Source organism: Rhinopithecus roxellana, chromosome 15, assembly GCF_007565055.1.
Source record: "Rhinopithecus roxellana isolate Shanxi Qingling chromosome 15, ASM756505v1, whole genome shotgun sequence".
In the NCBI taxonomy this organism is placed as follows: Eukaryota; Metazoa; Chordata; class Mammalia; order Primates; family Cercopithecidae; genus Rhinopithecus; species Rhinopithecus roxellana.
Genome location: NC_044563.1, coordinates 13,272,278 through 13,293,097, shown reverse-complemented (window position 1 = coordinate 13,293,097; position 20,820 = coordinate 13,272,278). Strand labels below are relative to the sequence as shown.

The window sequence follows — 20,820 nt, the reverse complement described above, 5'->3', positions numbered from 1 at the left end:
CTTGAGCCCAGGAGTTTGAGGTTACAGACAGTGGTGAAGGAAAATTCTCCCAGTGGGTGGAACTTTGGGGCAATACATCTGTGGATGCTTTCTGTGGAGGAAAGGTGGCCTAAGGTACAGATTTACACAAACTCGTGAGCAGCATCTGATAGGCTAGCCAGCTGCAGAGACTTGAAAAGAGCACAACTGGCAATCCAATGGCCTAGGAGACAGGACCGTGAACAGCTTCTCAAAATGGTCACACGATGGGAAGATTCCCGTATGAAATGCCCATCAGAGAGCAATCGGTGGAGGAGCCCTCGGTGATGAGATAGGATGACTCGCTGTAGATTGTGTCAGCCTCTTTACCCGGCCAGACCCATGCTTTCTCAGTGGTCCAATACACAGAGTGCTCCACCACCAGACGTCTGTGCGCGCTAGAAAATGGCTGTGCTCAATTGGCCAGGCGTGGTGGCTCATGCCTGTAATTCCAGCACTTTGGGAGGCTGAGGCGGACGGATCACTTGAGGTCAGGAGATGGAGACCATCTTGGCTAACATGGTGAAATCCCGTCTCTACTAAAAAAAAAATACAAAAAATTAGCTGGGCGTGGTGGTGGGTGCCTGTAGTCCCAGCCACTCGGGAGGCTGAGGCAGGAGAATCCCTTGAACCAGGGAGGTGGAGCTTGCAGTGAGCCGAGATGGTGTCACTGCATTCCAGCTAGGGCGACAGCGTGAAACTCCATCTCAAAAAAAAAAAAAGAAAGAAAGAAAGAAAAAAGAAAAAGAAAAGAAAAGAAAATGGCTGTGCTCAGGCCAGGTGCGGTGGCTCATGCGTGTAATCCCAGCTACTTGGGAGGCTGAGGCAGGAGAATCACTTGAACCCGGGAGGCAGAGGTTGCAGTGAGCCGAGATCACATCATTGCATTCCAGCCTGGGCAACAAAAGTGAAACTCCATCTCAAAAAAAAAAAAGGGAATGCCTTTGTCTAAGTTTTTATACAGTGTTTTTAATTTGTTTTCATTTTTTTTTTAAGATTTTTTTTTTTTTTTCCGAGACAGTCTTGCTCTGTCACCGAGGCTGGAGTGCAGTGGCACAATCTTGGCTTACTATAACCTCCGCCTTCTGGGATCAAGCAATTCTCAGGTCTCAGCCTCCTGAGTAGCTGGGACTACAGGCTCCCACCACCATGCCCAGCTATATTTTGTTTTTATTTTTGTATTTTTAGTAGAGAGCTAGGGTTTTGCTGTGTTGGCCGAGCTGGTCTCGAATTCCTGGCCTCAAGTGATTGACCTGTCTTGGCCTCCCAAAGTTCTAGGATTACAGGTGTGAGCCACCATGCTGACATTTCTTTTAGTTTTTAAAATTAAAAAGAAATATATTGCTAGGCCTGGTGGCTCACGCCTGTAATCCCAGCACTGTTACCCAGACTGGAGTGTAGTGACGAAATCTCAGCTCACCGCAAACTCCGCCTCCCGGGTTCAAGTGATTCTCCCACCTTGGCCTCCCGAGTAGCTGGGATTAGAGGCGTGCGCCACCACACCCAGCTAATTTTTGTATTTTTAGTAGAGATGGGGTTTCACCATGTTGGCCAGGCTGGTCTCGAACTCCTGACCTCAGGTGATCTGCCTGCCTCGGCCTCCCAAAGTGCTGGGATTACAGTCGTGAGCCACCACACCCAGCCTGCCTGGCCAGATTTATTTATTTATTTATTTATTTTTTTTGAGGCGGAGTCTCGCTCTGTCGCCCAGACTGGAGTGCAGTGGCGCAATCTCGGCTCACTGCAAGCTCCGCCTCCCGGGTTCACGCCATTCTCCTGCCTCAGCCTCCCAAGTAGCTGGGACTACAGGCACCCGCCACCTCGCCCAGCTAGTTTTTTGTATTTTTAGTAGAGACGGGGTTTCACCGTGTTAGCCAGGATGCTCTCGATCTCCTGACCTCATGATCTGCCCGTCTCGGCCTCCCAAAGTGCTGGGATTACAGGCTTGAGCCACCGCGTCCAGCCTATTTATTTATTATTTTATTTTATTTTGAGACAGAGTCTTGCTCTGCCGCCCAGGCCGGAGTGCAGTGGTGCGATCTCAGCTCACTGCAAGCTCTGCCTCCCGGGTTCACGCCATTCTCCCGCCTCAGCCTCCCGAGTAGCTGGGACTACAGGCGCCCGCCATCACACCCAGATAATTTTTTGCACTTTTAGTAGAGACGGGTTTCACTGTGTTAGCCAGGATGGTCTTGATCTCCTGACCTCATGATCCGCCTGCCTCGGCCTCCCAAAGTGCTGGGACTACAGGCGTAAGCCACTGCACCCAGCCTGCCTGGCCAGTTTTTAAAACATTTTCAGGTTAGCTAGTCTTTGTTGAATAGAGGCAAACATTTTGCTGCATCATTACTTTCCATCTCCAAGAGTTTCTGACACCAGTGCCTCTCTGTGAAGAAAGCAGTGTGTTGTGACAACATCAAGTTTTTGTTTGTTGGTTTTGTTTTTTTCCAAGGACAGTAAAAATTCTTATGGAGCCAACCACTGATTTGAACCATCAGTATAAATGCCAAGGTAGTTCTTCCAAGACAGACTTTTTGATGATTCCTCATATGAAATGACATTAAATCTATCTTGGCTTTTTGTTTGTTTGGGAAAGCTGAAAAATTTTCTTGATGATCATGCTGACCATTTACAGATCTTACTAGTGCCATAGCGTGGTAAGCATTCACCATTTTATTGGTGAAATCAGTTGACTCATCAGCCAGGATAAAGATTAAGTTGTAGCCCGACGCAGTGGCTCACGCCTGTAATCCCAGCACCTTGGGAGGCCGAGGCGGGTGGATCACAAGGTCAGGAGATCAAGACCATCCTGGCTAACACGGTGAAACCCCGTCTCTACTAAAAATACAAAAATAAAATTAGCTGGGCACAGTGGTGGGTGCCTGTAGTCCCACCTACTCAGGAGGCTGAGGCAAGAGAATGGCGTTAACCCGGGAGGTGGAGCTTGCAGTGGGCCGAGATCGCACCACTGCACTCCAGCCTGGACGACAGAGTGAGACTCTGTCTCAAAAAAAAAAAAAAGATCAAGTCATTTTCCAGTTTATTATCAAGAAAACAAAAATAAAATCCTGTTCAGTATCAGAGATCATGTCGTCAATATGTGAGGTTGTTGTTCTCTCTCAGGGTAGAGTCTTTTATTTCTTTCTTTCTTTTTCTTTTTCTTTTTCTTTTTTTTTTTTGAGACGGAGTTTCGCTGTTGTTGCCCAGGCTGGAGTGCAGTGGGCGTGATCTCGGCTCACTGCAACCTCCGCCTCCTGGGTTCAAGCAATTCTCCTGCCTCAGCCTTCCAAGTAGCTGGGATTACAGGTGCCTGCCACTACACCTGGCAAATTTTTGTGTTTTTATTAGAGACGGGGTTTCGGCATGTTGGCTAGGCTGGTCTCAAACTCCTGACGTCAGGTGATCCATCCTTCTTGGCCTCCGAAAGTGCTGAGATTACAAGTGTAAGCCACCATGCTTGGCCTTTTTCCTTTTTCTTTTTTTTTTTTTAAATAGACAAGGTCTTGCTCTGTCACCAAGGCAGTGGAGTTATCACGGCTCACTATAGCCTCAGCCTCTTGGACTCAAGTGATCCTCCTGCCTCAGCCTCTGGAGTAGATGGAACCATAGCATACCACCGCGCTCGGCTAATTTTTGAATTTTTTATAGCGAGGGTCTTTCTCTGTTTTCCAGGCTGGTTTTGAACTCCTAGCCTCAAGTGATCCTCCCTCCTTGGTCTCCCAAAGTTCTGGGATTACAGGTGGGAGCCACTGTGCCTGGCCTATTATAGTACATTTTATTGTGAGGATTTCACATTTTTTGCAAGTTTCTTGTTTAGTCATCTGTCCTGCCCTTCTATTTTATACCTTATTAGCCTCTGTGTTTTACAAATGAGTCTAACAAGTTAACGTGGGGTTTTTTAAAACATGGCCTGTGAAATGAAAGGGGAGAATTCTAGGCCTAGGTCCATGGACAAATCTGGTAAGGTTGGTTAGTGATAAAGAATCACAACCTAATTGCAGTTAGGTTCTTTTCCATTTTGCTGGAGCCATTGCTACGTGTCTAACTGCAAATCACAGCCACTCGACAAGTAAATGTGCCATTTTAAAAAAATATCTATTTGGGCTGGGCACGGTGGCTCATATCTGTAATCTCAGCACTTTGGGAGGTCGAGGCAGGAGGATCACCTAAGGTCAGGAGTTTGAGACCAGCCTGGCCAACATGGTGAAACCCCATCTCTACTAAAAATACAAAAATTTGCCAGGTGCAGTGCTAGGCGCCTGTAATCCCAGCTACTCGGGAGGCTGAGGCAGAAGAATCACTTGAGCCTGGGAGGCAGAGGTTGCAGTGAGCCAGGATTATGCCACTGCACTCCAGCCTGGCCAACAGAGTAAGACTGTTTCAAAAAAAAAAAAAAAAAAATTTTTTTTACTGTAATACTAACCTGCCTAATTCATGTTTTATCATGTTTACATCAACAGCAAAGTAGCAGGGAAGCAGCTGAGTCACAGCACTTACAAATTCTTTCTTTAGAAGGAAATTTTCCTCTGATTTTCTGTCACACCAGTTGAGTTTTGTTTGTTCCCATAAGTCAGTTGCTGGTGCATAAAGGGAGGTTGGGGAGGGAATTCAGTAGAGCAAGGACGATATCATCAGCCTCAACCTCCTCCCCAGGCCATGCGTGCTCACATACTATCAACAGACTTCCTGATGTCATGTTAAAAAATGAGACTCAGCTGAATGAACACAGTCCTGCTTTTCTTTCTTTTTCCTTTTTTTTAATTTTTTTTTTTTTTTGTGAGACAAGATCTCACTCTGTCACCCAGGCTGGAATGCAATGGTGTGATCTTGGCTCACTGCAACCTCCGCCTCCTGGGCTCAAGCAATTCTCATGCCTCAGCCTCCCAAGTAGCTGGGACTACAGGCGTGCGCCACCACATCCAGCTTATTTTTTTCGTATTTTAGTAGAGACAGAGTTTCACCATGTTGCCCAGGCTGGTCTCAAACTCCTGAGCTCAGCTGATCCATCCGCCTCGGCCTCCCAAAGTGCTGGGATTACAGGTGTGAGCCACCATGCCCGGCCCACACAAATTGCTTCTTTGTCTGCTGCTGGCAACAGATAGTGAGCTCCTTAAAACAGGAGCCATGTCTCTTTCATCACTGGGAACCCAGTAGCCACTATGGACATGACTCTGACCAAGCACTCAAGAAGCTGAGACCCATAAGCTTCCAGAAGAGCTGCGCTGTGCACAAATGAATTCAGCCTACAGGGCAAGCTCTGCAGTGGATTCCAGGAGGAAGACAGGAAAACACGAAGGTTATGGATATAGACTTGGAGTGAGATAGCACTGACGGTAAGTTTTCATTCATCAAGCAACTCATTTATACTCTCTGAGCCACAGCACCTTTGTCTGTCAAATGGGGATAAACAATATCCACCATGTGGGGCTATTGTGAGGATTAACTTAAATGTGTATGGGCCGGGCACGGTGGCACAGGCCTGTAATCCCAGCACTTTGGGATGTCGAGGTGGGCAGATTGTTTGAGGTCAGGAGTTCGAGAACAGCCTGACCAACAGAGTGAAACCCCGTCTCTACTAGAAATACAAAAGAAATTAGCTGGGCGTAGTGGTGCATGCCTGTAATTTCAGCTACTTGGGAGGCTGAGGCAGGAGAATTGCTTGAATTCAGGAGGTGGAGGCTGCTGTGAGCTGAGACCATGCCACTGCACTCCACCCTAGGCGACAGAGCAAGACTCTGTCTCAAAAAAAAAGAAAGAAAGAAAAGAAAATGTGGGCCGGGCGCAGTGGCTCAAGCCTGTAATCCCAGCACTTTGGGAGGCCGAGACAGGTGGATCACGAGGTCAGGAGATCGAGACCATCCTGGCTAACACGGTGAAACCCCGTCTCTACTAAAAAATACAAAAAATTAGCCGGGCGAGATGGCGGGCGCCTGTAGTCCCAGCTACTTGGGAGGCTGAGGCAGGAGAATGGCGTAAACCCGGGAGGCGGAGCTTGCAGTGAGCCGAGATCGCGCCACTGCACTCCAGCCTGGGTGACAGAGCGAGACTCTGTCTCAAAAAAAAAAAAAAAGAAAAAAAAAAAAAGAAAAGAAAATGTGTATGAAGCAGTCCTCAATAAATGATGGCTGATAGTTTTATTTTGGTAATAACCCTAACAGGGGGTTTCCAGGATCAAGAAGAGAACAATAATGCCAATGAACATGTATTGGCCAGGCATGGTGGCTCACACCTGAAATCCCAGCACTTAGGGAGCATGAGGTGGGTGGATCATTTGAGGTCACGAGTTCGAGAGCAGCCTCGTCAATGTGGTGAAATCCCGTCTCTACTAAAAATACAAAAATTAGCTGGGTGTGGTGCGCACCTGCAGTCCCAGCTACTAGGAAAGCTGAGGCAGGAGAATTGCCTGAACCCGGGAGGCAGAGATTGCAGTGAGCAGAGATTGCGCCCCTGCACTCCAGCCTAGTGACAGAGTGAGACTCTGTCTCAAAAAAAAAAAAATTAGCCAGGGTGGGGTATGGTGGTAGGTGCCTGTAATCCCAGCTACTCAGGGGGCTAAGGCAAGAGGATCACTTGAACCCAGGAGGCAGAGATTGCTGTGAGTGGAGATCGTGCCGCTACACTCCAGCCTGGGTGACAGAGTGAGACTGTCTCAAAAAAAAAAAAAAAAAAAAAAACATGGGCCGGGCGTGGTGGCTCATGCCTGTAATTTCAGCACTTTGGAAGGGCAAGGCAGGCGGATCACGAGGTCAGGAGATCGAGACCATCCTGGCTAACACGGTGAAACCCCGTCTCTACTAAAATACAAAAAGTTAGCTGGGCATGGTGGTGGGCGTCTGTAGTCCCAGCTACTTGGGAGGCTGAGGCAGGAAAATGGCTTGAACCTGGGACGCGGAGGTTGCAGTGAGTCGAGATAGTGCCGCTGCACTCCAGCCTGGGCGACGGAGCGAGACTCCTTCTCAAAAACAAAGTAAGAAATAAATAAACAACAACAACAAAAACCATGTATTGTGCTGTTAATATAAGGTTTACATATCTTAACTTTTTTGATCCTGTGGGCTAGGTGTTATTATTCCCATTTTACAGAGGAAGAAACTGAGGCATGGGAAAGTTCAGCAACAAGCCCAAGGTCACACACCTATTTATGAGGGAGTCAGGCAGTCTTCACCCCAGAGCCAACTGATCTCTAGATGGGACTGGAGACTGGACCACTTGGACCATTTTCTTTCCAACAACAGGGCTAAAGCAGCTGATGAAGCCATGGCGCTCCATGGACTTCTTGGTCCAGCTTTGCCAGTGACCTGTGGGGTCCCCTAGGTCCAGTCCTTCCCTTTTCTTGACCTCGGTTTCCTCATTTACAATGAAGGAGTTTGACACAATAATTCTTGATTCTGAACTGTAGTCCAGGAAGAGACATTTGGGAATGAGGCCCTGGCCTGCTGGTGACATCATAGAGGGGGGAGTTCCACGAGAATAGTCAGGCCTTTCTGGAAGCCCAGTGCCACAGTCTGCACTGAGCTCGGCTCAGGAAGGAAGGGAAATCCAGGCGGGGCCTGTTGGGCCCAGGTCTGGAGTTCTGTTCGCTCCAGAGTTCCCAGCACAGTCATGGATCAAAACTCAGTGCCTGAAAAGGCTCAGAATGAGGCAGACACCAATAACACAGATACGTTCTTTCGCTCCCACTCATCACCCCCACACCACAGGCCAGGCCACAGCGGAGCTCTCCACCATCACGGCGTGCCTCACCAACGTGGTGAATCTCACCACCCTGCGGAGTTCGAAGACTTCCACGACCAAGCCTTCTCCTCCCACGTCCACCAACCTCAACACCACAGCGAGGCGTGGAATCATGGCAGAGCCCACGGCCCCACAGGCTTTGGCCTGGCTCCCTCTCAAGGCGCTGTCCCCTCCCACCATTCCTACGGTGAGGACCACCTTGATGAGCTCCACCATGCTGGCAGAAGGCATCATGACGGGTCCCAATACAGTGGGTTCCATCAGCAGAATGACTCCCACTACCATAAGGAGTCTCACCATGGCAGACGCCAATATCTCGGTGAGAATTTATCCCACTATTCCTCTGGCATGCCCCACCACCCCAGCGAGGCTTTCCACCATGGTGGGTCCTACCTGCCCCATGGAGCCAATCCCTACAGTGAGTCCTTCCACCACAGCGAGGCTTCCTACCTTAGCGGGCTCCAACACGACGAGTCCCAGCATCGCCAAGTCACCCATGATGGCTGGTCCCCCCACCACCAAGGCCACCACCATGGCAGGTCCCGTCATCATGAAGCCCACCAGCATGGAAGGCCTCCTCATCATGGACAGATCCTTTCCCCTCATTCCTCTGTGGGGTCCTACCAGCATGGGATATCTGACTATCGCAGCGAGTACCACCATAGTGAGCATTCCCACCACACACAGCACCACCACCGGACCCACCGGCACCGAGACCACCACCAGCACCGAGACCACCACGGTGCGCATCATTCCAGTCACCTCGATGGCGACTACCAGTACAGGGACTACGTCCAGAGCACTTCCCAGCTCTCCATCCCACAAACGTCCTGGAGCCTGGTTCATGATGCCTCCGGCCCTGCTGCTTCTCATACAGGAGCCTTCCCCCCTCACATGGCACACCCACGGGGCTCGGCCCACAGCATGACTCGGTCTGTCAGCACAGTCCACTCACGTGCCACCCAGAGGTCCAAAAAAGTTCATCCCTGGGATACCTCCACCAAAGATTCAGAAGACTGGGACAAAGAAGAGGGGCAGTTTCAGAGACGCAAAAGTGAGTCTTTGCTGGGTCCCCTGTGCCAACTCCTACTGCCTGGCACAGGTTCCAGACCTGATCTCGGCCCCACACTGACCTTCCACAGATCGTAAGGCCTGAACCTCCTGCATATGTCCCCCATTGGCTATTCAGTCTCCTGACTGTTCATGGTCCCATCTTTTATTCTTTGAATTATGCACTTCTTTAGGCCATGAGGTGTTTGTTCATTCAGTCACTGCCTTCTTTATTCATATATCCACCGGTCAAACATTGACACTCATTCAATGTGGATGCGTGACTTGCCTGGACCATGGCAGCACAGGGAAAAATTCAACACAGTCGCTGCCCTCGAGGGGCCCAAGACTGGGGGTGGTCACTTAGCCGACCACAGATCATCCTGTGCTCAGGGCCTGCCCTCCTCAGAACATTGACCACAGTGCATCCTATCTGTCCAAATTTCTCCCACTCAACCGTGAGCTGCTTGAGGACAGAGATTAGGAACTAATGCCTGAATGAGGGCCTTACTGGAGGGCAAGGAGGGACCATGGGCTTTAGCTCTCACTCCACCGAACCTTCTTCCTAGTAGTCCAATAAACGTGACAACAGGCCAGGCGCGGTGACTCACACCTGTAATCTCAGCTGCTTAGGTAGAGCCAGGGAGAGCCTGGGAATCCAGGCTTGTGTGAGGCTCATGCTGAGGAGAGAGAGGACACTGGGTGCTGGGGACAGCCCTGAGCGCACTCCTGTGTCCCTGCAGAGTGGTACTTCATAACTTTGGACTCCATATTCTTCTGCATCTATGTGGTGGAAGCCGTGGAGGCCAGGAGTTTGAGACCAGCCTGGCCAACATAGTGAAACCCTGTTTCTACCAAAAATACAAAAATTAGCTGGGCATGGGGCAGCCACCTATAGTCCCAGCGACTTGGGAGGCTGAGGCACGAGAATTCCTTGAACCCCGGAGGTGGAGGGCCAGCAAGCAGGTGGAAGTGACTATGGACGCTGAGCCAGGCTGGGGGGTGCCCGGGACGTCGTGTCCCCCATTTGCACACACTTGACTTTCTGGCCCTGTTCCTTTCAGCCGGCCGGCTCCAGCGCACCCACAAGAAGGGACACTCTACTAATCTCTTGCAGTGGCTATGGGAAAAGCTAACCTTCCTCATTCAGGGCTTCCGGGAAATGATCCGGAAGCTGACCCAATCCCTGGCCTTTGAAACCTTCATCTTCGTCGTCGTCTGCCTCAACACCTTCATGCTGGTGGCCCAGACTTTTGCTGAAGTCGAGATCAGGGGCGGTAAGAGCCAGGGAGCCCTGTTCCCATGGAGAAGCCACCGATGCTGTTCCAGGACCTCCATGGGCCTGATCCAGTGCCAGGCGGTTCATAGGACTCAGCTCACTAGATCCTCACCCCTGGGAAGTAGATGGCATTGCCCAGCGTTTAGAGAGCGTCTCCTAAAGACCCCGCTGAGGCCAGCCAGCCCGAGACAGAAGGACCAGCTAGGCGGGAGGCGGTGCTGTTCGCGCCGCAGCCGCTAGGGGACGCATCTGCTCCAAATGTGCGACTGAGGGCGGGCGGGCGCCTGGAGCCTGAGCTTCGCGGGAAAGGCCAGGAACCCGAAAAGGCCCTGGAGGGGCGAGGGTGGAAGGCCGGGGAAGGCTGGGCCCTCCAATGTCATGGAGCAGGGTGAAGGACAGGAGCTGCCCGGCTCTCTGTCTCAGGCTCTATTCTAAGCACTTCGCTTGTGTTCATGCATTTAATTCTCACAACTTCATCGAGTGGACTTCAATTATCCCTATTTTATTTTATTTTAGACGGAGTCTCGCTCTTTTGCCCAGGTTGGAGTACAGTGGCGTGATCTCGGTTCACTACAACCTCTGCCTCCCGGGTTCAAGTGATTCTCCTGCCTCAGTCTCCCAAGTAACTGGGACTACAGGTGCCCGCCACCACGCCCAGCTAATTTTTGTATTTTTGGTAGAAACAGGGTTTCACCATGTTGGCCAGGCTGGTCTCAAACTCCTGACCTAAGGTTATCTGCCTGCCTCACCCACCCGAAGTGCTGGGATTACAGGCGTGCGCCATTGCTCCCGGACACAATTAAACCCATTTTAAAGACAAGAAAACTGAGACACAGAGCAGTAGTGAAGTCGCAGAACTGCTTAGGTAGAGCCAGGGAGAGCCTGGGAACCTGGGCTTGTATGAGGCTCATGCTGAGGAGAGAGAGGACACTGGGTTCTCGGGACAGCTCTGAGCGCACTGCTGTGTCCCTGCAGAGTGGTACTTCATGGCCTTGGACTCCATATTCTTCTGCATCTACGTGGTGGAAGCCCTGCTCAAGATCGTCGCCCTGGGTCTCTCGTACTTCTATGACTTCTGGAATAATTTGGGTGGGTGGAGCCGGGGCCAGGCCGTTGTGTTTAGTCTGGGGGAGGCTCAGGATGAGAGAACGGTGGGGAAGGGAGCGCTGGCGTTGGGAGCCTGCCAGGCTCAGGAACCCCGTGCCCTCAGACTTCTTCATCATGGCCATGGCTGTGCTGGACTTCTTGCTGATGCAGACCCACTCCTTTGCCATCTACCACCAAAGCCTCTTCCGGATCCTCAAGGTCTTCAAGAGCCTGCGAGCGCTGAGGGCCATCCGAGTCCTGCGGAGGCTCAGGTCGGTGGCCACGGCTCCCACCTGGGGTGGGGACTCCAAAGGAAGAGGCGACACAGACCGGGGCCCCCAAGAAATCCACTGTGACCTGCTCAAGGGATGGGGGCGCAGGAGGCTGCTGACCCCAGCCTGCTTCTGCTTCCTGCCATGCACTGGAATCAGCCCCTTCATTTTTCCAGAGAGGGGCCAGGACTCACCCAAGTCATCAGCAAGTCAGGAGCCTCCTGCCTTCAGCGCCAGCTGTGGCTGCTAGGCACAAACACCCCCCTGCCCCACTGATGACTCAGCCCCCGCTCCACTTCTGCCCACAGATTCCTGACCAGCGTCCAGGAAGTGACAGGGACCCTGGGCCAGTCCTTGCCATCCATCGCAGCCATCCTCATCCTCATGTTTACCTGCCTCTGTATCCTGGTGCTGCAGGGGCTGCGGTGGGGGCCTGAGGGGTTGCGGTGAAAGGGGTGCGGGGAGCAGGGATGGGGCAGGAGGAGGGGCGCTGGGACAGGGATAGGACCGAGAGCCAAGTTTGGCCCTGAACAGCCAGTCCTCTTCTCCGCGGTCCTCCGGGCACTGTTCCGCAAATCTGACCCCAAGCGCTTCCAGAACATCTTCACCACCATCTTCACCCTCTTCACCTTGCTCACTCTGGATGACTGGTCCCTCATCTACATAGACAGCCGTGCCCAGGGTAGGACAGGCCCCAGGCTGCAGGGAGGGCGAGGGATTGGCAGGGTGGACCGGCCAGGGCTTGGTGACCCCATCGGCAAAGTGGGGCTTCTGATGCCTGCATGTCAGAGTGTGGGGAGGGAGCAGGTCGTGGTTGGGGGTAGCAAGCACAGCCTGACTGTGCCCTCTGGCCTGCTCCCCCTAGGTGCCTGGTACATCATTCCCATCCTCATAATTTACATCATCATCCAGTACTTCATCTTCCTCAAGTGAGGACTCGCCCCTGCTGTGCTGCCCAGCACCACCCACGCTTCCTCCTCCCCCCGGGACCCTCACCCCGGCCCTCTCACCCTGGTCATGCCACACTGAACCCACAGGAAGTACAGGGTGCCCCCCTCCTCTGGCCTCCTCGCTGAGGGCACACTCCTGTCCCCCTCTCCAGCCTGGTGATTACTGTCCTGGTGGATAGCTTCCAGATGGCGCTGTTCAAAGGCCTCGAGAAAATGAAGCAGGAGGTACCAAGTGGGGTGGGACAGGTAGACCAGATCAGGAAGCTGGAGGAGCGAGGCCATGGGACTCCAGGGTTGAGCAGGCCTGGGACTCTGGCAGATCTGAGGCCTCTTCTTCCCAGAGGGCCGCCCGGATCCAAGAGAAGCTGCTGGAAGACTCACTGACGGAGCTCAGAGCCGCAGGTACCAGCTCGGCCCGCCCTGGCCTCACCTGCCAGTGGAGGCCAGTCTCTCCATCCCCCACCCTCCTTCCACAGACACAGAATTCCACACTCAGTTTTAGAGTTTTAGAATTTGAGACTCAGGACTAAAGTCCAGAGGACTCCAGGACAATCCTCCCAAAGCCAATTAAACTGCTTGTCAAATCTTTATTTATTTATTTATTTTTGAGATGGAGTCTTGCTCTGTGGCGCAGGCTGGAGTGTGGTGCTGCAATCTCTGCTCACTGCAACCTCTGCTTCCCAGGCTCAAGCAATCCTTTCATCTCAGCCTCCTGAGTAGCTGAGACTGCAGGCATGCGCCAGCACCCTCACCTAATTTTTTTTTTTTTTTTTTTTTAGTAGAGATGGGTTTTCACCATGTTGGCCAGGCTGGTCTCAAACTTGAATTCCTGACCTCAGATGATCCTCCCACCTCAGCCTCCCAGAGTGCTGAGATTACAGGTGTGAGCCACCACACCTGACTGTGCTTGTCAAATCTTAAAAGACCTACTGGGGGCCGGGCATGGTGGCTCACGCCTGTAATCCCAGCACTTTGAGAGATCGAGGCAGGCGGATCACCTGAGGTCAGTAGTTTGAGATCAGCCTGGCCAACATGGTGAAACCCTGTCTCTACTGAAAATACAAAAATTAGCTAGGCGTGGTGGTGGGCGCCTGTAATCACAGCTACTCGGGAGGCTGAGGTGGGAGAATCACTTGAACCCGGGAGGCAGAGGTTGCAGTGAGCCAAGGCGACAGAGCAAGACTGTCTCAAAAAAAAAAAAAAAAAAGAAGAAGAAGAAAGAAGAAGAAGAAGAAGAAAGAAGAAAGAAGAAGAAGAAGAAGAAGAAGAAGAAGAAGAAGAAGAAGAAGAAGAAGAAGAAGAAGAAGAAGAAGAAGAAGAAGAAGAAGAAGAAGAAGAAGAAGAAGAAGAAGAAGAAGAAGAAGAAGAAGAAAATATGTTCTAATTGGCTAGGCCTAAGTTACCTGTCCTTGAAGCTGGGGGGTGGGGCTAACCTCAGCCAGAGGACTTGGACTGAAAGGGGGTAGAAGTGATTTGTTCCTCAGGAAAATTGGGGTACTTCTTCCAGAAGTGGGGTGGGTGCTGGACGAGCAAACAAAGGGAACTGCATCATGCGGCATGCCTGGAGAAGCAACCTCCTGGAGCAGCCTGGACAGAAACTCCATTAGCCCTTATCTTCCTGACACATGGGGTTCCTCTGCCTCCTCTCCAAATCCAGGCCTTGACCTCACCCTTCTTTCTCTACATCCAGAGCCCAAAGAGGTGGCGAGTGAAGGCACCATGCTGAAGCGGCTCATTGAGAAAAAGTTTGGGACCATGACTGAGAAGTGAGGAGACAGGGAGTGAAGCCTGGGGTCTAAGGGTGAGGCCTGGGGGCCTGGCTGGAGGGTTGGGAGGGAAAGGGACATTGCCTGCCCCTCTAGAAGGGGATGGAGCGCTGAGGCTTGTGGATGAGCCTGTGGGTGCAATGTGGAGACGCTGAGTGGCTTCTGCACACCCAGAGGTGTGTGTGCCACCTGGCTAATCCCAGCAGCAGAGATTCCACCCATTCCTTCACCCCAGAGCCATCCCCAACCTTTGTCAGGTCTGGGCCCTGTGAGGGCTCCAGGGACCCAAAGAGGACACAGACTCAGCCCCTGCCCATGAGAACCCCACCTCTAAAGACCTGTGTTGGGCCATGGAGGATGAGTAGACTTCAGCCAAGTGGAGGGATAATGAGGCAGTTGGAGGAACAGCTTAGATCAAGGCCTGGAAGCCAGATGCTCAACCTCCATTCCTGTCCACTTGAGTGGCCAGCTGGGCCAGGACATCTGGGGACTCTGTCACCCAGGCTGGAGTGCAGTGATGTAATCTAGGCTCACTGCAACCTCTGCCTCCTGGGTTCAAGCTATTCTCCCACCTCACCCTCCCGAGGAGCTGGGATTACAGGTGCACGCCACGACGCTCGGCTATTTGTGTGTGGTTTTTTTCAGTAGAGGCAGTGTTTCACCATGTTGGCCAGGCTGGTCTCGAACTCCTGACCTCAAATGATCCGCCTGCCTCGACCTCACAAAGTGATGGGATTACCCGCGTGAGCCACCGTGCCTGGCCTCTCACTTATCTTTCAAACTCAGCTCATTGACGCTGCCTCCAGAAGTCTTTCCAGGCCCCCAGCACCGGGCAAGGTTTCCCTCCTCTGGGCCCCTCAGAACCCAACTTCACATCTCAAGGTGTCAGCAGCTGTCTGGCTCTGAGGGCAAGCTGTCTCTTGTTAATCTCCATCTCCTCTGAGGCCAAGCTGTCTCTTGTTCATCTCCAGCTCCTCAGAGCACCTTGCTGTGTTCATTGTTTCCAGTGTTCTTTGATGAATGGGTTGACAAGATGGCCGGGAGGGTGTGAATGGGACAATGGGTAATGTGGTGGGCGCATGAGTGGGTGGATGGACAGGTGGATGACTGACTACACTGCATGGTGAAAGTGTTAATGAGTGGGTGGGGGGTGGCTACAGGGAAGAGCAGGTGGATGGAGGGGGAGGTGAGTTGTGAGTGGCTAGAGGGCCAGATGGTGAGTGACTGGATAAGGAGGTGGGTGGATGGATGGGCAGATGGTCGAGTGGGCGTATGGGGAGGAATGGGGCAGATAAATGGGTGGGTGGAGGGATGGGTGGTTAGGAAGATAAACAAAGCCAGAAGCCTCTGCGCTACAGGCAGACTTGGGCACTTTCTCATATCTGGAAAAGGAGACCCCCTGGAAATAGAGGTCTGCAGTCATATAAATTTTGCGGGGAGGAGGCAGGCAAGAAGAGCCTCTGGGTGGTTCTGGGGTCCAGTAGGCCCAGCCAGCAGGTCAACCCAGCCCATCTCTGCGACCCCCACCCACCACCCACAGGCAGCAGCAGCTCCTGTTCCATTACCTGCAGCTGGTGGCAAGCGTGGAGCAGCAGCAGCAGCAGTTCCGCTCCCAGGCAGCCGTCATCGATGAGATTGTGGACACCACATTTGAGGTGAACCAGGCAGGAGTGGGAAGGTGCTGGCTAGGGGCTTGTAGCCAGAAGTGTCCCCAAGTAACAGTCCCATGGGGATCGGGGAGGGCAGAGGCTGATTCCTTCACCCACCCGTGCCCCCCTAACCCCTGCAGGCTGGAGAAGAGGACTTCAGGCAGTGACCCAAGGGGGACACCAGATACAGACTTCAACCCCTGGCAGTCTGCCCACCTGGGTGCACTGGGACGGATCCCCAAATCTGCTGGAAGGATTATCCGGGCCCTGCAGAGTGGGGGCCCCAACAGAGTTTTTAAACCCCAGGAGGCTCCATGTCCTCACTGGCTAGGCCAAGGCGCAGGGAAGGGAATTGGTGCACACGCACGAACGAGTGTGAGCCGGTGCTCCCTATGAAAGGGGCTGTCTTGATTCCTCCAGCCCTACCAGGGCCCACATGCTAGCTCAGGCCAGCAGGGCATTAACAGCAGCTGGAGGGGTGAGGCAGAACGTGGGCTGAGCTCAGGTGTCGGTGGTGCCGGGAGAGCCGAGGAGGCAGTAACCCTGCTTTGGGGAGGAAGGCCCATCTGGCCCAAGAGTCAGGAGAAAAAGAATAGGCCTGAACACCCCAGGGTTGCCAGGAATGGGGACTCAGAGCCCGGGAACTCAATCCTGCCAGGACCCTCAGCTCCAGGAGAAGAGCACCAACCAGATGGGGATGTCATGAACCCAGAGGTCAGAGGTCATTGTCATATCCTGCCCTTCCTGGGGTCAGACTCTAGAACCCACTGAGGGGAGGTGGAGTTGGGGCTTCTCAAGTCCTTCTGGCCTCAGGGCAAGGGGCGGGCAGGGATGTGTGGAGGACCCTGCTGCTGGGAGAGGGAAGCAGGGAATGAGGCTGAAGGCTGCGCCCCACTGCCTGCTCTAGGACTTAGATGACCTCCCGGACTGATAGCCTGAGCCTAGGCTGGATGTCCAGAGCCCCTGTCCCCATGGCTGGGGGTGACAGTGGGACACTGGCTTATGCTGGGTGCTGGAGACCTAGCACTGAGTAAAGTGCAAGCCTTGCCCTGGCCCCAGGGGTCTCTCCTTGAGTGGAGGGTTTTCCATTATCTACAATAGCCATCTCACCTCTAGTAGAGGTGAATCCAGGGTGCAGTTCAGGCCAGAGGGAGTCAGGAGTGGGAGCTGAAGGGCAGTAGTTTTTTGCCAAGCCTCCCATCTCTGGGCCAGACCAGTCAGTGCTGTAGCTTCCAGGGCCCCAGGACAGAATAAGCACCTCTCTTCCCTGGTCTGGCTGAAGGCACTGGCTGGCCCAGGACCCAGGAATAGACTGTATGGAGGAAATGCCATATGGGATTTGGGAACAGATGCCGGGGCAGAGAGGTCACCGGGCAGGTGTCTCTGGGCCTTGCTTCTCTCCACCACCTCACACCTCACACATTCATTCAGCAGGCATTTCCTGCCACGCACCCTGTGCCTGCCCAATGCTGGGAGCCCCTGCTTGGTGGCACATGGGAGCCCTTCTAAGCAGCAGGCCCCCCACACACCCTGGGCTGTCTGAGCTGCCACATCTGACAAGCTTGAGCAGAAACAGGGCTGGATGTCGTCTCCCGGGTCCCCAGCTCCTGTCAAATGCCACCCCTCAGCTTCTCACTCCCAGGTGGGACCCAGGATCTACTTCCTGTTTCCTCATCCCTACCCCAATATGGGCTCCAAAGGCAGGTGGCAGGGCCTGGGAGCTGGGGCTGCTGCTCATTAGGCCCTAGCCTTGGGCAGGGGACTAGGCAGGCACAAGCAGGGTGTGAGGCCTTGTCAGAAAGGAAGGGCTGTGGGATGCTCTCCACAGCCACTGTGGTGCTGCCTGCCTGGGCCTGATGATGCCGACACCTGGCACCCCCAAGGCCCATATCCCAAGTGTGGGTGTGTGCTGGTGCATCTGAGGAACACCCCTGGGTGTGGCATGTGGGTCCTTGGGTTTGGGTTTTGTGTGTACATCTCCAGGTTGTATCTCTAGGGTATGTTGCTTCTGTGCTCATGAGTTGCTAGGCTGTGTTTCTCTGGGTATGCGTGTGATATCTCCCAGCATCTGAGTGTGTGCTGTGGGTGTCTGTGTGTGTATGTCTGGTGTGTTGTGCTTTGGGTGTGTGCGTGTGTATATGTATGGGGGAGTATGAATTGCAGGCACAAATTCAGGTGTGCAAATGTTGCAATGCCGCTTTCTTTTTTGAGATGGAGTCTTGCTCTGTCTCCCAGACTGGAGTGCAGTGGCGCAATCTCGGCTCCCTGCAACCTCTGCCTCCTGGATCCAAGAGATTCTCCTGCCTCAGCCTCCCGAATAGCTGAGATTATAGGGGCCTGCCACCACACCCAGATAATTTTTGTATTCTTAGTTGAGACAAGGTTTCACCATGTTGGCCAGGCTGGTCTTGAACCCCTGACCTCAGGTGATCCACCCGCCTCAGCCTCCCAAAGTGCTGGGATTACAGGCATGAGCCACTGCACCCAGCCACAATGCTGTTTTCTTTAAATGACATTACATTGAATCTGTCCCCTCACCCCTCCTGTGGGCGGCAGACAAGCTCTGTACCTCTAGGGCTCCCAGTCTAGCCCCTTTCAGGCATCTTGCCCAGGGCAAGGCATGAGAGGCGTCCTTGTGGTGTGGAGCCCACAGCCTGGACTGAGAAGCACTGTCCTAGCCTTCATGGTCTCTTGGCCTGCAGGGACTCTGCCATCATTGGGCCATATGCAGGTGGAGGAATCTTACAGGCTGGGAGCTCAGCCTCCTGGGTGAGGACCCTGCCTGCCTGAAGCCCCACATGCCATCCATGAGCTCCTCCTGGGGCTGAGCAGGAGCAGAGCACAGACTCCTCCTCGGAGTGCTCCCAGGCAGCCGGCCCTGTTCTTATCTCAGGGCATCGCCCCCGCTCTGTGAGTCTGCCCCCACTGCTTACCTCTGAGAATATCGGGAGTCTCTGGCTGTGTGTGGGGGCTCCAAGGTTTGTTCCTCTATGCCTGTGATGCTGGGGTGTTTGGGGGGGCTCCACATTTGGAGGCTCAGCCCTGCACCTTCAGCACTGTCTGGGCTGGGACAGCAGCAGCTCTGCTGCAGGTGGCAGGGTGACCTCTCAGCTTGGGCGGGGGAGCTGGGAGCTGCCAGAAGTGGGGGTGGGGGATGGGGGCAGAAGTGAAGCACTGAGAAGAAACCAATGCAAGAAGCAGCACTGGCCATTTATTGTGACAGATATGGCCCATGGACCTGAAGTACCCTCCACCGTGGTCCCAAACCGAATGACCTTCGCCCTCAGGGACTTATCACACCTGCACACAGTTGTGCTTTAGGAGCTGAGAGGAGTTCTGCCAGGGAACCACAAGGACCTCAAAGTCACAGCGCAGCTTCTGTACAGAGAATATAGGGGAGAAGGAGGGGTGAGCCCAGCCTCGACCTGTCTCCTCCCAATAGCCAGCCCTCTGCCTGCCAGGCCAGTCCAGGGCAAGAGAAGGGCAATCACTGACCCAACGGATGTCAAGCCACATGGCCGGGACTAGATGCCAGATCTTGGTAGCCAACTTCCCCATTCCCCGAGGAAGCCCCAGCTTCCTTTCTGCACCCCATCTTGGCCCAGAGGCTGACTCATCCAGAAGGCCGACAGGTTCAGCCAGACATCTAGACATCTGCATGTCCAGCCAAACCAGTTCAGGCTGGACAACCTGAGTGCCTGAGGCTCTGGGGAGGGCTGGGGCTGGAGGAGCCCAGCTGTTACCTCCTGCTGCGTCCCAGCCGCCAGGGGGCAGGTGGTGAGGTCGACGTTGTCTCCAGCGACCCTGGTCTTGCGGCAGTCAGTGCTCCCCATCTCCATCGTCAGGAAGTACTTGATGCCGGCCACCAGCTGGGGACATAGGGTAGGGGCAGGTCGGGGGTCTTAACCCTTGATCCTCACTTCTCACCTCCCAGCATATTCTCCTGTTGCCCCCAGGCACTCAGGTGGGGAGAGAGAGGGAAGGGATGATTCAGACCTGGGGTCGCGGGTGGTGGAAGTTCTGGTGGGTGTGGAGGGTGGAGAGGCCTGGAGGCTGAGCCCCACCAGCAGCCTAGGCAGACATCAGACATGCCCCACCTGGGGAACTGCCCACTGTCCCCATCTGCCTTCCTTCTCCCGGATCCACCCCATCAGGGCAGAGACTAGGACCAGGCAAGCCAGGAAGGCAGGTAGTGCAATACAGGATTGAATGATGTCTTTCCTTGAAATTTAGATGGTTGCCCATTGTGGAGTTTTGGCATTAATTCGATTTTTTAAATATTGCATGAAAACATCCCGGTAGCGCTTTGGGGCCCCCTCCATGCAAGCCCAGGCAGCGCCTGTGGCTTCCCCCGCCTGGGCCAGTATCCCCTGCCAGCACCCCGCCCGCCGCACCTGGCTCTGCGCCTTGATGATGTGCGTGTCTCGGAAGTAGTAGAGGCTGTTGCTGCCCATGTTGTAACTGGCCACGGCCGCCTGCGCCGCCTTCTGCACCTGCGGGTCGTCGGGCGACAGGTCTTGGCGTTCTCCGACCATGCGCTCCTGCGGCCGGGCCCGGGCGTCGCGGGGCAGCGCCAGGAGGCAGAATGCGACCAAGGCCAGGCCCAGCGCCAGCGGGAGGCTCGAACGCGCCATGGCCGTCAGTGCCATCGGAGCCATCAGAGCCGTGAGTGCGGAGCCCGTGGCCGCGCAGCTTTTACCTGCTGGGCCGCCCCACCCAACGCCCGCAGTGCGCCCCCGCGGCCCGGAGCTGGGGCGGGGCTCGAAGTTGCCGGTTTCCGGGGTCCTGCGAGGTTCAGGGAGCCCAGGAGGTCGAGGGGGCGGCGCGCACCCGCGTGCCAAGACGCTTCCCTGCCCTCCGGGACACACCTGGCCCAGGGAGGGAGAGGACGACGAAGGTCCCCAGCAACAAGTGCCAGTAAAGGGACGGTTCACGGGAGGGCTGTTCAGAATGAACTACCAACCGCAGCTCTTCATGGGCCCTTACTGTTGCCACTATTTCCTAGCTGTGTGACCT

The 20,820-nt window shown here is 54.0% G+C and overlaps 2 protein-coding genes across 2 annotated transcripts; one reads left to right on the top strand and one right to left on the bottom strand.

Annotated features, from left to right (window-relative positions):
• The first annotated feature begins 7,488 nt into the window (after positions 1 to 7,488).
• CATSPER1 (cation channel sperm associated 1) lies at positions 7,489 to 16,109 on the top strand. Its single transcript, XM_010366436.2, has 12 exons — positions 7,489 to 8,806; positions 9,867 to 10,079; positions 11,057 to 11,170; positions 11,292 to 11,439; positions 11,748 to 11,839; positions 11,978 to 12,121; positions 12,305 to 12,368; positions 12,542 to 12,614; positions 12,731 to 12,791; positions 14,080 to 14,155; positions 15,696 to 15,810; positions 15,945 to 16,109. The coding sequence occupies exons 1-12, from the start codon at positions 7,621 to 7,623 to the stop codon at positions 15,969 to 15,971; spliced, it is 2,313 nt and encodes a 770-aa protein (XP_010364738.1). The 5' UTR covers positions 7,489 to 7,620; the 3' UTR covers positions 15,972 to 16,109.
• A 2,884-nt stretch (positions 16,110 to 18,993) lies between these two features.
• CST6 (cystatin E/M) lies at positions 18,994 to 20,487 on the bottom strand. Its single transcript, XM_010366437.2, has 3 exons — positions 20,199 to 20,487; positions 19,548 to 19,673; positions 18,994 to 19,182 (listed from the first exon to the last, which is right to left on the bottom strand). The coding sequence occupies exons 1-3, from the start codon at positions 20,460 to 20,462 to the stop codon at positions 19,099 to 19,101; spliced, it is 474 nt and encodes a 157-aa protein (XP_010364739.1). The 5' UTR covers positions 20,463 to 20,487; the 3' UTR covers positions 18,994 to 19,098.
• Positions 20,488 to 20,820: the final 333 nt, after the last annotated feature.